The sequence below is a fragment of the Xiphias gladius genome, chromosome 24, assembly GCF_016859285.1.
Source record: "Xiphias gladius isolate SHS-SW01 ecotype Sanya breed wild chromosome 24, ASM1685928v1, whole genome shotgun sequence".
Taxonomy (NCBI): domain Eukaryota; kingdom Metazoa; phylum Chordata; class Actinopteri; order Istiophoriformes; family Xiphiidae; genus Xiphias; species Xiphias gladius.
The window spans coordinates 740,432-756,862 of NC_053423.1; the positions used below are offsets into that span (position 1 = coordinate 740,432).

Here is a 16,431-nt window from a genome sequence, read left to right on the forward strand (position 1 = left end):
TTCTCGGTTATCGCTGAAACAAAATGGGTGATAGCCGACCTTCCGTGCGCTGGCAAGGGCATAATGGCGTATCTCACATTTTGGAAACGACTACTTTGAAATAATCCATACATTTGCCTTGAAAGCATTGCGTTTTTGGATTATTGGAGAGATATTAAAGATCACCAGCGTATTTTGTAGATATATCAGGACTGTAGTTATTCTTTGATATACAAATGTAGTTAATAATATTTCTTCAAAATGGCGCTCGAGTTGTCTGTTAAGGCCGTGGTGGTCACATGCGCCAGTCAGAGAGAACGCTGCAATTGAACAACCATGTACATCCATGGGATTAAAATAAAATGGCACGGTTATATTACATAAAATAATATATACAAAATAAAAGATTTATCGATGATTAAACTTAGATATAAAATGTCACGCTTTGATACGGCTACACCGCTGGTTGATCTTTCACCTTTCACCTACAACCCCACTGTGACAGAAAAAATGGCCGCCTCCTTCCATCGCTTCGCTAAGATTTTGTGCGGTCTATCGCCTTCCATTTTCCATCCAATACGCCAGTATAAGGTAGTACATTTAATTATGCTGTTGATATGCCCATTATCCGATTGATTTATATGTGATCGGTTTGCACGAAGGGGTTTATATGTTGGAGTCTGAGGAGACGCTAGCAGATTCCTTTGCCGTGTAGCCAGTAGGTAGCTAACCAAGAGTCGGGGTTTGTGTCATGTTCGGTAAAATACCCCGGCGTTAACTTAGTTTACTTACAGTTTGCTAACTTATCGGCAGTAATACACACTCGGTATCATTATTCTTATCACTATGTAACTTTCCATATCTTGCCAAACAGTATTAATGGCATTAAATGAAATAGTGTTGTACACTGTTGAAGACGTTGTAGTGTCACGCATGTTGAGCCATGTGGATTTCATGTTTACCGGTTATTTAGCGAAGGTGTCCGAAAGGCAAGGCAATGCTAAACTGACAGATCATATATGTAGACACGGGCGTCATGCCAAGTGGCACCTGTAATTGGGGGGCAGTTACGATAGTGGCTGGGATGTTGTGATGACGACTTTATTGTGCATTCAGTCCTGTCTACAGAGGCTCCCTGGAAGAACATGCCCATGCCCCTCTCCATTTACACCTCCAAGGCTCACTCTCTGCAATGCAGCATCACTCCAGGACGAGGACGTTGCTCAGGCTGCTGAGGCTCTCTCCCTCTACAAGGACAGACCCTGGGATTACCTGGAGAGTGAAGGTATGTAAAGGAAAATCAAGTCTCATCTATAGCCTCCACATTTGGTTTTACGATTTATTTATTTCCCCTGACAGACTATATTGAGAGGTATGGAGCCAGTCCAGTATGGGCAAGCTACAGGAGGAACCACAAAGGAGGCATTCCCCCACAGAAGACACGCAAGACCTGCATTGTAAAATTTCAGTTTTAATCCAGCAAAGGTACCTTACATTAGTTACATACATCACATCTGTAATTTGAAGTAACATTAACACTGTTTCTCTTTCTGTAGAGAGGAGACAAGATATGTGGAAACCCCTGTCCAATTTGTCGGGATGCAAACGTTATTATCCACCATCAGGTGGGTTAGCATCTCATCTCTCTAATGATCTCACCACACATTAAACACACATGCCTTTGAGTTACAGTACATCACAGTCATCTATTATACTTTAGTTATCAATCTTTTGCCACCAAAGCCTAAGATTCTGGAGGTTTTTATTCTAACCAAGCACTCCAACAGCTCATTTAACTGATTTCTTTGGAAAAAATGAATGTATGCTTGATTGGTCTGCGATATTTGAATATGGAGCATTTCACTGTATAATTGGACTATGTATAACATGCAGTGGCCCAAATACAGGTTAGGGGAGGCTTTGATACTTTTTTCAGGATGCCATTTGGCTAAATACTAACTTAACCATGACAAACTATACATTGTTTGAAACCACAAAACCTCACAGTTCTATCACAGACCACCACCAGACATAGCTTTAGATAATACAAAATGCTGAATGGTAGTGCTATAATCACCACATTTGTAACAGTATTTGTTCAGCCTTGTGGCTGTGGCTCCATTGTTTTTCTACGCTGACCCGGCACGTTTCCATTAAAAGAAATAAGGCAAATAGGCGAGAAAGAAAGTTACATTTTTATCATGCCAGTGCCTCTGTAAAGTAGGTTCATTATAAAAAAAAAAAGAGAAAACATCTTAGCTTTATTGAAAACCGTTAAAAAGTATTTCAAATAACAGTCACACTTAAGAACAAAAGTACTCAAGGACCACAACTAATGCAAGCATGAAAAACAGTTTCAGAGTTTAATAAAACCTTAATTAAGGCTTTTAGTCAAAACACATTGGTGTCAGTCATCCACTGTTGAAAGCTTTTTATCATGATCAAGACCAGAACCAAACTGATAAAAATATCTATATTTAAAAGTTAAAATATCTGAAAACTATTCATTAGCACCATTTTTTTCATATGCACATAAAAAACTTTTTTAAAAATAAGAATCCTGAAGTGTGGCCATAATACAGTGTAAAAAATTAAGTACTGACAATGGAGATACTGTTTCTAAATGATCTCAAATATGGCATTTCTGTACCGACATAAATTATCACTTTACATAAGATAACAGTTCATCTGTGGCAACCTAATTAGGACTGCAACTAATGATTATTTTTTTATTATTGATTATCTACCCATTTGTTTCTCGATTTATTTATAAATGTCAAAAAATTTATATTTATATTTATATTCTCTTTTCGCTTTGTCATTGAGGTCTATTGAGTGTAGATTGATGAGGGAAAAAATTAATTTAAACAATTTTAGCATGAGGTTGCAACATAACAAAATGTGAAAAAGGTGAAGAGGTCTGAATATTTTCTGAATGCACACTGAATGGCACTATGAATGCAAGTTTGTATGGCAAAATACTGAATAAAAAGATGACTTGCAGTCTTAAGAAACTTGGCAGGAGAGAAATGTTTTGAACATGACAATGATCAAAAACGCACTGCAGAAATCACACAAGAATTTGTAAAGAAGAAAGAAGTGAAAATACGACCTGACCAATTATGACCCCTGACATGAATCCACCAGAACTTTCGAGGATTTTACAGTGGAAGGTAGAAGAAGGGAGACGATGGAATCTTAATAATGAAGGTGTACTGACTTTTGTTGCAGTTGGTTATATGGACCTTTTGTTTTAGTTTTATTAGACATTTCTGTTTTTCAAATGAATTGACTTCATCCTTCTTGGGCTTTGGCTAAAAACAAATAAACTTGTATTAAATGGACAGGATTTGTAATTACTTAACATTTTAGTGATATTGACCAGGAATGTGCCCAGTTTTGTTATGTAGTTTCAGTAAATTTACTCAAGTACTTAACTTAAGAACAGTTTTGAGGTGCTTTTGACCTCTCATGAAAATCAGTGTCTAGATTGGGCCCGTTGTCATGTTTTAGTTGTCTGAGCTGTTAGCAAGTGATTTTCTGTCTGAACTTCAGATGGTTAAACTTCAGAAGAGGTAAAACCACCCAATATTTCCCCAACATCATCTGGTGACACTTTGGAAGGGCCTGGCCCCAATGTTGGGAACCATGGGACTAAACTAACTGTATATAAAGTATTTGAAACTAGCACCACTGCGAACAGATATCACTGAGCATGAACATCTAATAATGTCAAATAGAAGAAAACATCAGTCACAGGAGACATTTTACTGCATAAAGAATACTGTAACTTTGAAGTACATTTTGTCGATCGTACTTTTCTACTTAAAATTTAAATGCACGAATTTTAGTTGTAATTTGTACATTGATGTATTGGTATTGTTACTTAAGAATCTGAGTAATTCTTTCACCGCTGTTGAATAGTAAGCTCAATAGAGTTTCCTTTCGAGAGAGACCAGGATCAAATGTGTTCAAGAACAGTAATCAGTGCTATTATGTACACGGGGGGTGCTCATTAAAGTGGTTTAATGAGAAAACCCTAATTTTGAAACATGTAATTGCTATAAGAGTTGATAATGAGTATAATGGAAGAAATGACAGTTCTTAGTTAGCTGTCTGTCTTATGCAATTAACTGATCAAATTGGGGTAACAAGATCACATAATATTTGGCATCAGCATAGGGTTCCATTTAACATGTATAGCTTTATGTTGCAACATTATGCAATTCAACTGACTGTTTCATTCCCTCTCCTGGTATGCTAACCCAATTGTATCTTTGCTTGTAGAATGTGAAATTGTTGCAGCAGTTCATTAGTCCCCACACTGGAATGGTGTATGATCCAACTCGAACTGGTAAGCCACCAAGTAATCACAGTGAGCACTTGTATTGATGCATAAGGGTCTTCCAGTTGATTACCAGGCAGCTCATTTTCTCATGGTGTTACTATTTCAAGGTGTGTGTATGAAACAGCAGAAGAAGCTAAATGAGGCTATCAACACAGCACGAGATCATGGTACGTAACACAAAGAAAGACTTAACCCTATACTGAAATAGGGACTGCTTGACTATAAGCTGCCCGTCAGCCCCTGCTAGGTCATTTTATCCTTGCATCTATATTTTTCTTTATAATCCTATTGTTTTAAGTACTTCAAATATACAAAATTTTGTAGGTACTTGTAGGTAGTCACTAAATGTGACTTGCTGCCATCAAGTGGCTGCAGAAAAGTACAACTTACAATGTCTACTGAATAAAGAGTTTGTTTTTAAAGCTAATTCTAGATTGAGTTTTGACTTTCAGCCTAACTACAGCAGTATTTCATATAATAATAATAATAATGGCAATTTACACAAAGTTACTAAGTATCAATGTCTCCAATTAGTTCACAACTGACTGAAGTGAGATGGAACCACATCCCTTGAGCTAGGACAAAACTTGCATGTTAAAAATTTTTAAAATCAACCACTGAGTTAACAGGAATAGCTGGTATTGATTAGCGACACTTACAGAGCCCTGCTGGTATGTTAATTTTGTGCAAAGAACCAACAAAACAATGCAGGATTACCACCTTACATTTAGTATTTTTATACAACATTGGGAGGGAATATTACTGCACACCTCTCTTGGGATTTTACTCCAAAACTTCTCATCACATAAGTTTTATTTTTTTGGTAATAACAACTAGCCAAGTATCACTCTTAACACCTTGTGTCCTCTTCTCAGGCTTACTTCCCTTTCAGATTCCATATGTGAAATTTTCAGGAGAGAACTTCTCCAATTCCCATGACGCTGTGGGGTCCACACCACCTCCCCCATCATTAACTTCTGGTGACACCTGGTATAAATGGTACGGTGAAATAATGCCTGATGAGAACGAAGTGGCTAAAGTCAAGAAGACATACAAGAATTACTTAAAGTGATGATTTGCTATTCATATGTATAAGTTTTATGGACCATGTGAATTTCCACCGTATTTTCATATCCCACGTGTGCACATAAAAATTGCAAAATAAACCACATGATGAAAACTGGATTTATTTTGTTTAGCTCTAGTAGATCTTGACCACAAATCATTATTCAAGACATTGTTCCATTTAATACTCCAGTAGGGACAAGATATCCCCCAACAGATCCAATATTTTTTATTATCAGTGTTACTTTGTGAGACATTTCAAGGGTCCAGATGGCGTTTAGGTAGCGTATGATGGACACAGTGTAGCACAGCAGTATGTCCTCTGTGTGATCATGCGTTGACCTTGTTGACCATGGTCTCTCCCAGGGCTTCCAACACCTCCCGCTTGTAATCGTCAAAGTCTCCATCAATCTGGTTGGCCGTGCAGTCCTCCACCACCCACAGCTGACATTGAGTCTCTGTGATGAGCCGGGCATCGTGACTCACAATGATCACAGCTGGTCAAGAAGGGACAAGTGTTAGTTTTGTAATCAAAACCCAACCCGTACTCTGGTATTTTAAAGATGTGGTGGACAGCTTTTTCTATTGTTTGATCATTTGAATGTAGTCCTAGCTGTTCAGAGTGTCTCTATTTAGGCATCATTAATTGAATATCTGTAGTTTCAATTACAGACTTCCAAACTAGAGCCTGAGCAATATATTCTAGGCCAATATCATCACGATTTTAGCTCACTATAGATATTAAGGTATCAGTGTTTCTTTATGGAAGCTCATTTTCAACAGGAAAAGAAAAAATTGAAATCTTGGAAATGACAAAAATAACTAATGTAAGTCAAAATAAGCTAATTTTTTTTACCTCAATTTTGGCTTACGGTTGCAAAAATGTAACTTCTCATTATTCTGACTTACAAGTATTTTTAATAAAAAGAAAAAAAAAGATGAAAAGTTGTGAATGACATCATTCACAACTTTTCATCTTTTTTTTGTTTCCGATGGAAATAGCCTTACATAATATGTGAGTTTATCAGTAACAGTAAACATCAGCACAGACATGTAAAAGACATGCTTGAGGACATTTAGTGTAAGTATCAGTCGGGCTCTGAATTCAAGTGCCTACAGTTTTAATAAAAAATAAATAAATAAAAAAATCAAACTTGTTACAGTAAAATCAATACAGCAACCAAGGCAAAATCATTTCTTGGTTAAGTAAAAACAGTTATGAGTAATTTCCTGCCGGCAGCAGAAATGAGGAGGCAGCTGCAGAGGTCTGGTGAGCTTACTTCATAATTCCAAACCCCAGATTTTTTTTTTTTCAAGCTTGCAGTCTTTTCAAGCTTGCAGTCTTCAGACCCAACCGATGTCAAGTGACATCACTTGAGGACAAACACCTGTGTTCAGCTCAGTACTTTTGTAGTAAGCAGCATAAGCATGAGTTGCGAATTAATTAATTGCTGATGGACACCTCATATATAAAATGCACAATGAACATTCTTACTGAATCACTCTTCTTACCTCCTTTGTATTCATTAATAGCCTCTGATAAGGCATCGATTGACTCAATATCCAAATTGTTGGTGGGTTCATCCTATGAGAAAAGAAAGTTAGTTACATATTTCATTCATCAACATTGAGGATAAAAAGGCTCAGTGGTCCTTACCAAGATCAGTACATCAGGCTGACGACATGATAGTTCAGCGAACACTACTCTGGCCTTCTGACCACCTGTTAGAGATCAAATCCAGACAGTGTTAGAAAATGTCTCAGTCATGTCAGTTGACATTAAAATGTCTTGACAGTTCATGTTCATACCAGAGAGTTTGGAGATCTGAATAGTGTGGGCGTGGCTCTCCAGGCCAAAACGTCCCAGGCACTTCCTGCTGTCCTGATAGGGAAGGTTGAAGTTCCTCATCAAGTACTCTGTAGCAGTCTCTTCCATGTTCAACTGATCAGCATACTGCTGGTTGAAGAAGCCCACTTTCTGTAAGCAGAGTAAACATCCTAGTTAAAACTTTTCTTCATGTAAACTGATCAATACCCTGGACCACTTCAGAATGAAAATGTAAATAGATAACAGGACCTCAGTTACTGAAAAAGTTCAAATTTTACAAATGTAAATTGTTTTCTTCAATTTTCTATTAATGTAAACAGCTCATTTATATGGATTTCATTATCACTGACAGCACTCCACTTGGTCCTCATTACTGAAAAACTGCACACAAAAAAATGTACAAAGTTTACATCCTGTATCTGCTTTGTGTCTCCAGTTGACATTAAATCATACCAATCAGAGAGTTTTCAAGCAGGCTATAGACAGTACAGTATTATCTATTGAAAAGAGCTGGCAACCCTGTAGTCAACAGCTCAACTTCCTATCAACTTCCTATCAATACCCAGGTAAACTGGCACAGCTCCTTTTATCTCAATCAATGTGAATCTGAGAGGCTATGGTAAATGGTCATTAAAATTATAGAAATATTATGAAAACCAATGCTAGAACATTAAATGTGTTTTGTCAGATCAGCATTTTGTTACTGCAGACAAACTACATTACTGTGGTGCAAAGGCCTCTGTCCCTGCCAAAAGTTGGTCAGTTCAGTGAGACACTAGCAGCATGCACATTTTTTCATTCTGATTGAGAATTTCAGATCAACTGTTTACATGTGATGTGATTTAATATGATCTGGTGTTTACATGTGCATTTAATTGGAACAGCTGTGTGACATGCACAAGAAGTGGAGAAACGTATGTCCCCGGGCATTTCCGTCAAGACGGAAGGCATGCGCAGAAAGAAAGCAGCCAGAGAGTAATCAGGTTATATCGTTTACATGGTACAATTTTTTTTTTGATAGATTTATTAAAAGGTTTAAACCACCCCCTCTGTAGTTTGGGCCCATTTCGTCTGACTGAGGTGTTTATATGGAGCATTTTTATTCTGTTTGGGTTTTTAAACTGATTATAATTGGAAAATTACACTCAATGTAAACATACCTCTGTGAGTATATGATTTATGGTTACAATGTACAGTATGTATTTTAAGATTCAAACATCAACAATAATTTACTCACCAGACGATGATTCTTCCTCATCTCACCTTTAGTCTAAAAAAGAAACATCCAGTTAAATCAGAGTTACATACACTGGCATGAAAAAATATGTGAACCCTTTGGAATTGCCTGGTTGTCTACATGAATTGGTCAAAATATGTGATCTGATTTTGATCTAAGTCACAAGTATAGACAAACACAATGTGCTAAGCACTGTGTGGAAAAAGTAAATGAACCCTTGGATTTAATAACTCCTTTAGCAGCGATAACCTCAAACAAGCTCTTCCAGTTGGTGCGGATCAGAGCTGCACAGCATTCAGGACGAATTTTGTACCATTCTTCCCCACAGAACTGCTTTAGCTATGCCATATTCTTAGGATTTCTGGTGTGAATGGCTCTCTGAGGTCATTCCACAGCATCGTTATTGGGTTAAGACCTAGGCTTGGACTGGGCCACTCCAAAAGGCAGAATTTCTTGGTCTAAAGTCATTCTGTAGTAGATTTACTTCAGTGTTTTAGGGTGATGGTCCCGCTGCATCACCCAGCTTCTACTGAGCTTCAGCTGGCGGACAGCCACCCTGACATTGTCATGTAAGATACATATCGATTGTGGTGAGCTATCAAGGTCCAGAGGCAGAAAAAGAAGCCCTAAATCATGATGTTCCCTCCACTGTAATTCAAACATTAAAAAACACTTTCAAAATATTTTCCCAGACGTGGTGTGGAGATTCAAGCTGCTCTTTGGTAAACTTCAAGTGCATAGTGATGTGTTTTTTATTTGGAGAGCAGTGGCTTCCTCCATGGTCTCCTTCCATGGACATCATGCTCCATGTAATATAGGCCAGGATTTGTGTATGGCAGACTCATGAACAGAGATGTGATAATGCTCCAATGATCCCTTTAAGCCTTTAGCTGTTACTCTGGGCTTCTTTTTTACCTCACTGAGCATTCTGTAATGTGCCTTTGGAATCATCTTAGCTGGGTGCCCACTTCAATTTAAAAATTCTTGAAGTCTTCTGAGATCTCTTTTTTGTGAGGCCTGGTTCATATCAGCAGATGCTTCTTGTGCATAGCAAATTCAAAATAGCTTTAACCCACCTCTCCAATCTGGTTTCATTGGGGTTTGTTAACTCCTGACTCCAATTAGCTTTTGCTGATGTCATTAGCCGAGGGGTTCAGATACTTTTTCCAACCTACACTGTGAATGTTTGAATGATGCTTTCAATGTGAACAAGACCAATACCATGAATGGTGTGTTATTAATTAAAATAGATTTTGTATATTCTTTATTGTATTTTAGATGGAGATCTGACCATATTTTAAGACCAATTTACACATAAATGCGGATAATTCTCAAGGGTTCACTTCTCTTTTCTTGCCATTGGATATTTAAGAAAAAATAAAATCTTTCATATCTGTACACTTACAGGATTTAATTTGCCAGTGAGCAGCAGCAGCAGGGTACTCTTCCCGACACCATTGGGTCCAACTATACAAACTAGAGGAAAGAAGAAAGAAAGTAATGTCAGAATTTAAATAAAAAGTTAAATGGTGAACAGAGGGGACAGTACAGTGGAATGTGAAGGAAGGTCAGCTGTGAACTGACTAAAATAAGACAACTGAGGGATGAGGAGAGGAGAAAGTAATCTACAATGGTACTGCTGCTGCTTTTCCTGCCATGATCTTACATTAAGAATTTAGTAACCTCCTTGAGCACTTCCATGTTTAGGTCTTTTTACAGTGCAAAATCAGAAGTTCTCAAGAAAGATATTCTGGTGTCAGCAACGGGGGGATTGAGCCCTTATTTGTCCCCTACCTTCCACAAACACAACAAGTACTCAAGCAAATACATGAACAATACCACTTGTGTGCATACGTATCAAAGTTCTCAGTGTTACCCTAGAGACAGCATATAATTAAAATAGAGACAGCACACTTACTCCTGGAGGCCATGTCAATTCCAAAGTCCACATTTTTGAAGAGAGGCTTCTGACCCTCATAGCCAAAGTCAACACCTGTATAAAGAAACCTTGCAGTCAAAACAAAATTCCAAGTTTAAGTGTTTTCTTTAATTAGCGTTATGCAAATACACTAAAGAGGTTGTGAAAATATGACATTATTAAATAAGAAACTGTTACTCTGGTATATTATAGCCTTTCAAACCTAAGATAGGATTAATATAATTTTAATAAATTAATTTTTTGACTCTATCCAAACACTTGTACATGTACACACACACAAAATGTGGAATATTTGTCAGCTGACAGGGAGAAAGAGAGAGGTGGGACATGCAACAATGTTCCCTGGCCAAAACAGAATGTGGGACATTGCCGTTAGCTGATATACATCCTTTACACCTTCAACTACCATGAACAGGTTGATCTTTCTGCTTTTTAATCAATATGGAGTGGATGGCACCGTTATTACTTTGACTAAAATTAAAACTAGGTAACCTGTAATGGCTGTTAGTAACGCAAACAAATTAAGGTAGGAGAACTTTTTAAATAAAGCTTGCCATCTAAAAGACAGCTGGCAGTCTGGGGTTAAAGGTGGCGCCCATGAACCACGTCGTTGCATGTTGTTTCCCCATCTCACTCTCTCATCTTTCCTGTCAACTCTCCACAGTCACTGTCAGAATATTTTTTCTTTTTAAATGCAGCAAAGAAGAAGCATGCTCTTACTCATGACAATGTGTTCCTCCGTGATGTTTATCTGATTGACAGACACTGAAGGTTCATGTTACCAAACCATGTAGTCAATTCTCACCTGCCTCCTTCAATTTTTAGACCTGTGTTTAGCTCATTTTCAAATTTGGGATAGTCAGTTGTCACCTGTACTGTTGAAACATTTTCGGCACAGTTCTGGGAAAAAAGAGTAAGCATTGAGCAGCTGTAGCAGTCTGTAGATGTTCTTACTGTGTAGTCCCAGTATGGGTGGTGAGAGAGGAGGTGGGTTGGGGAAGGTGAACTTGACAGTGTATTCCTTAGGCCTCTTCAGCAGCTCTGTGGCCTCTTGGCTCTCCTCCTCCTGACCTCCTTTCTTCTTGCCTTTTTGTTGCTTTCTGGTCAGGGCCTCCTTGGTCTGCTTCTCCTGAGTGGAATCATTAAAAAAAAAAAAAAATTATCAGCTGCAGATCCAATTTGAGAAGAATGGCTGCATAAAGCATTGGTGTCAGTTTGGAATGGCTAGTTGTGGCACACATGATACCTCTGCTTGACTCTGGAGTTTAATTTTATACATTTGCTGAAGACATGAAGATTCTATGGGTACACTGCAATAGCGTCAACTGTGAAAGAATTGTTTATTCGACCCATTTATGAAGCAACACAACTTGCCTCCTTGACAGGGCTTGAAGTATTGTATTTTATTTCACATAGGTCAAGTGGCAGGAATTGGTTTTCTCTTTAAAGTCTGGTTCATTTTGCTTTGGGGTCAACTTTTAGATTTATGAAACTGCACCCTGGGAGGACGGCCATACTCACAGCCTGTTTGGTAGACTTGCCACCAGCCTTCAACACTTTGAGTTTCTTCTCCTGCTTCTCGTACTGTTTCTGCAGTTCTTTCTGCTTCTGCACATACATCTTCTTGAAGGTCACTTAAGGAAAAGGAAAAACACTAAGTATTGCAAAGCAGGATTTCCACTATCACTTTTCAGCTGTGTGTCTTACTCTGTCTAACCGTAACATTAACCCAGACAAGTGGGCTGATGTAATGTAGTAATTCTCTGTATTTCAGTACAGTAATTATTCAAAGTTTATTCCATTCGAACTGTAAGACAGCTACAAAAATATGTAATAAAACTGCAAGGCAAAAGCTAATTTTAATACAGACATGTAAACTATCAAGTTGCTCTACAGATTGAATTTCAGATTAATTGAGGTAGACATTTCCCTACTTAGAGGCAATTAACTCTTAGCCATAAAACAGGACACAAAACTGACAAACCAAATAAAATGAAAAATATATTCTTAATGGGAATTTAATAACATTTAATACCACCTTCCCCTTCACTTGAATGGGAAAGTGGTCTCAGATATTATGGACCCGACTGTACAATACTCCAAAAGCTTTAGGCACTTTAGATGTTAAGACTCTTATACCATCTGATTGGTCCCAAATTCATTCTGCCGCAGGACAAGTCCGAACATACAGACAAGGTCAATAAAGAACTATCTTCAGAGACAAGAAAAACAAGGGGTCCTGAAACAGATGGTACGTCTCCCACAGAGCCCTGATCTCAACATCATGGTGTCAGTCTGCAATTACACGAAGAGTCTATAGACACTGAGACAGAGTAAATCCACATAAGAACTGTGATAAGTTCTCCAAGTCGCTTGGAACAACCTACCTGCCGAGTACCTTAAAAACGGTGTGCAGGCATATGCACACTGGTGCTGTTTTAAAGGCAAAGGGTGGTCACAGCTAATACTGATCTGATTTAGTTTTTTCTGTTTACTGCACTCTGGATAAAGTACATTAATAAATACAAACTATTCATGGCATTATTTTTGAAAGCATCCACTCTTTACTTTTAGTGCCTAAATTTTTCAGTCTTGTATTATCAGGGTCATGCTATCTTAAAAACATAAACCCAATCTGCAAGATCTTGATCTAAATTAATACTTACAGTAGTTCCCTCTGTAATAGTAGAGTTTCTGGTTGTCTAAGTGGATGATATCCGTACACACATCATCAAGGAAACTCTGGTCGTGGGAAACTATGAGGAGAGTCTTCTTCCAACCTTGAAGGTAGCTGTAAGCAGATGAGAGAATACACAAATCTCTCTAAAAGAAGCAGCACAGACTTTCCCTGTAAATATTAGAGAGCAACTTTAATATTTACAGTGAAAATGTAGACTAAAGTCTAAAGTCTAGAGCAACTTCAAATCATTTTCCTTATTATCACTGCAGCCATATGACCAAAATTTCTGTAGAAGATGTAACTTGCTAAAGACTAAAAGACTTTGCCTTTTCTAGCTCCATAACTCTAGAGGGAAAACAAATGTAAAGTCTTGCCTGACGTTGGTGCCAGAAGAGATTGTTACTGAAGGCAAAAAGCATGTCACTAATTTTTTTTACCCTTAGGGTGGTACTACAGGAACATGACACCGTGGCCAAAATACAGAGGGGCCCATCTACTGTATTACTTCCACTCCAGTTCAGTCACAGTTCTGTTGTGGTTCCAGTGTGTACTACAAAACATTTCAGAAGTGGAGCATTTGTTCTTCACTAGCAACTATTGGAATATAGTTTAGATTGGTTTTGATGACATTTTTCGTGTTTCACAAGCGTAAATACAAATTGCAGCTCATTCAGATGTGGTAACTTTTATTATGTGACTGTATTTCAATGACAACCTTTTGTCATTTCTAACCTTCTCTTGTCACTTATTTTAAATGTCAGTATAGCCGATCTCATAGCACACCTGCTGTCATTAACCTGTATACCTGTATTTGTTTTTTACTTTGTCTATCAATCTGACGGAGTTCAAAGAGCCCAGGAGGGCCTGCTCTTCACCTCCCTCCCTCCCTCCCTCCCTCCCTCTCTCAACATGTGTATAATGATGAAAGGAACAAATGGAAAGCAGCATTAAAAATTAATTTTACATCACCTGCCAATACAGGCATTTATACTGTATGCATTTACAAGTGAATTTCAGGCTTCAGAGATGCAACCTGCTCCAGCAGAAATAGATGCTCCAGTGACAAATCCAGTTGACAAACACATGCTGGAATCCAGCAGACTGTCTCCATCAGCCGTGACGCAGCCTGATCCTGTGTAAACTGGACATAATAGTGCAACCAGACCTGATTTCTCCAGTGCGTGACGGGGCAAAAAACAGGAATGATTATAAACATCCTTGTGGGCAAACTCGAATGCAGGGTGAAAAGTCTGCTGTTAGGTTGTGTTCAGACAGACGTTTTCCCCGCGCTAAAACAATGCAACATGAGGAGAGATCCGTGGAAAAGATACCAGGAGAGAGGAAACGTGTTTATAGAGAAATGTGACGTTCTCTTTCAATATCATTTCAGTGTCTCATTGTGGGACACTGTCCCCATGCTGTCCCCCAGAAGTTATTTTACACTATGCCAGTCTTGACTGGCAGACAAACGTGATGTAGTTCCCTTGAGGAGGAACTTCCTCCTGACAATACGTTTTCTCTTCAGTCTTAAACCTCTATGGGCGAGCATTGAGCGAGTTAACCACTCAGTTGCCGAATGCTACTTAGCACTGCATAGCTATCTGAGTTTTGTAGCTGGGTTGTGACCAAACAGTAGCTTCCATACTAGCTGCTCAATAGTTCTCATTTCTAAAGGAGCCAACTCAACGACTGAGCCTGAACCTTCCCTCACCACGGACAAGGGCAAGCTACCAGTCAAGGAGTGTGCATGCAGTAACAAAATTGCTGGGGCAGACACCCATTCTGTATGTTTACATTTACTCATCTGGCAGACACTTTTATCCAAAGCGACTTACAAGTACAGTACAGTAGGAGACCTTGAAGTGAGTGCTAAGTACTAGATCTACTCAAAAGACAAAGTGCAAGGAGATCAGGTAGAGAAGTGCACCGAAAGTGTGCAGTTGGTGCTACTTAGGCATGTTAGGGTGTTAGAAGGCATTAAGAGGGGGAGGTAGTCTTGGAGTAGATGAGTCTTCCAAGAGTTTCTTGAAGATAGAGAGGGACACCCTTGCTCTGATAACATTTGGTAGCTCATTCCACCATTGAGGAACCAGAAACAAGAATAGTCTGGACTGTGTTTGCCATGGGTGCAGGGATGGCAATGCTAGACGGTGTTCCTTGGAGGAATAAGGAGCATAAGCCTAAAGGATTGAGTTCAAGTACATGGGTGCACACCCAGAAGTCACTCTGTAGGCAAGCATTAGTGACTTGAATTTGATTCTGGGCGGCCATGGGTAGCCAGTGGAGTCCAATGAGCAGTGGACTGACAGGTGCCCTTTCAGGCTGATCGAAAAGCAGACCTGCCTCTGCATTCTGGACCATCTACAAGGGTTTCACTGTGCCTGAAGGTAAGCCTGCTGGAAGGGCACTCCAGTAGTCGAGGCGAAAGATATCCATGGCCTGTTCGAAGAGTTGGATGGAATACTGAGTCAAATAAGGCCTGATTTTCTAAATGTTGTATAATGTAAAACGGCATGACTGAGAGACAGATGCAACATGGTCAGTTGTTCTACCCCAGTTCAGGTTAATTCTTTCCCAAAGTTAATATGTGCATTACAGATACTCTTGACTGATCACCAAGAAACAGTTATATTAGTTTCCGCATGATAATTCTGATTAATGCCATATTTCCCTAAATTAAGCCAATTTTCCCTACACAGACTTCAATGTTATACTTTATTAGCATGCAGGTCACAATAACATCATTATAGAAAAATGAAAATCCTGCAAGAGAGCTAAGCTGTTACTTATAGTTTTCATGTGATTTGCCAAAACTCTCCGTAGTTGTGAATACGCCAGTTTCCTTTGGCATATCTGGCACTTGACTTCTTGGGGATCATCAAGTTATTCCAGAAAATTCACTTTTTCAACATCTTGCCAGTCTAGTAGTAACTTGTAAGCCTGCCACATGCTCAGTGCTTGAAACATTTGATAAGACAATAAGTCATCTGTTTCAATTATACAAGCCAATGAATCTTCATCAAAATGTCTCAGTAGATGTCCTATATCTCACCAATGCATTGTCTGATTTTCATGAAACATAACATGTTAGGTCTTTACAATGGTCTCCAAGTTTAATAAAAATAGAACACTGGGAGACGCTATAACTAAAAATTGCTTGTTTTTTCTTTGACGAATTATCAGAAAATGTTCAACTGTGGTGAAGTGACTCATAGTAACACTTATTAACTCTCTTTCTCAAAAGTACTGTAGTACAAGTACTTGAACTGCTCCCAGCAGCCAATCAAAATTCAGCAGTTTGTAATTTCCATTGTGAACATTATCTAAAATGAAAATTGGTACATAGGTTTATTGT

The 16,431-nt window shown here is 38.5% G+C and overlaps 2 protein-coding genes across 3 annotated transcripts in view; one reads left to right on the top strand and one right to left on the bottom strand.

Moving 5' to 3' along the window:
- The first annotated feature begins 17 nt into the window (after nt 1-17).
- On the top strand, nt 18-5,507 carry mrps18b (mitochondrial ribosomal protein S18B). The gene is made up of 7 exons (XM_040121539.1): nt 18-570; nt 1,096-1,264; nt 1,339-1,436; nt 1,536-1,604; nt 4,267-4,333; nt 4,435-4,494; nt 5,203-5,507. The coding sequence occupies exons 1-7, from the start codon at nt 394-396 to the stop codon at nt 5,397-5,399; spliced, it is 837 nt and encodes a 278-aa protein (XP_039977473.1). The 5' UTR covers nt 18-393; the 3' UTR covers nt 5,400-5,507.
- abcf1 (ATP-binding cassette, sub-family F (GCN20), member 1) overlaps nt 5,499-16,431 on the bottom strand; it is a 34,421-nt gene continuing 23,488 nt past the window's right edge. For both annotated transcript variants that reach the window (XM_040121531.1, XM_040121530.1), the window contains 10 exons: nt 13,063-13,187; nt 11,918-12,030; nt 11,351-11,525; nt 10,376-10,450; nt 9,863-9,933; nt 8,458-8,490; nt 7,202-7,370; nt 7,050-7,114; nt 6,905-6,977; nt 5,499-5,889 (listed from right to left, as the gene is read on the bottom strand). In XM_040121531.1, coding sequence (XP_039977465.1) covers nt 5,723-5,889; nt 6,905-6,977; nt 7,050-7,114; nt 7,202-7,370; nt 8,458-8,490; nt 9,863-9,933; nt 10,376-10,450; nt 11,351-11,525; nt 11,918-12,030; nt 13,063-13,187 — 1,066 coding nt within the window. In that variant the 3' untranslated portion in view covers nt 5,499-5,722. The remainder of the gene's footprint in view (nt 5,890-6,904; nt 6,978-7,049; nt 7,115-7,201; nt 7,371-8,457; nt 8,491-9,862; nt 9,934-10,375; nt 10,451-11,350; nt 11,526-11,917; nt 12,031-13,062; nt 13,188-16,431) is intronic.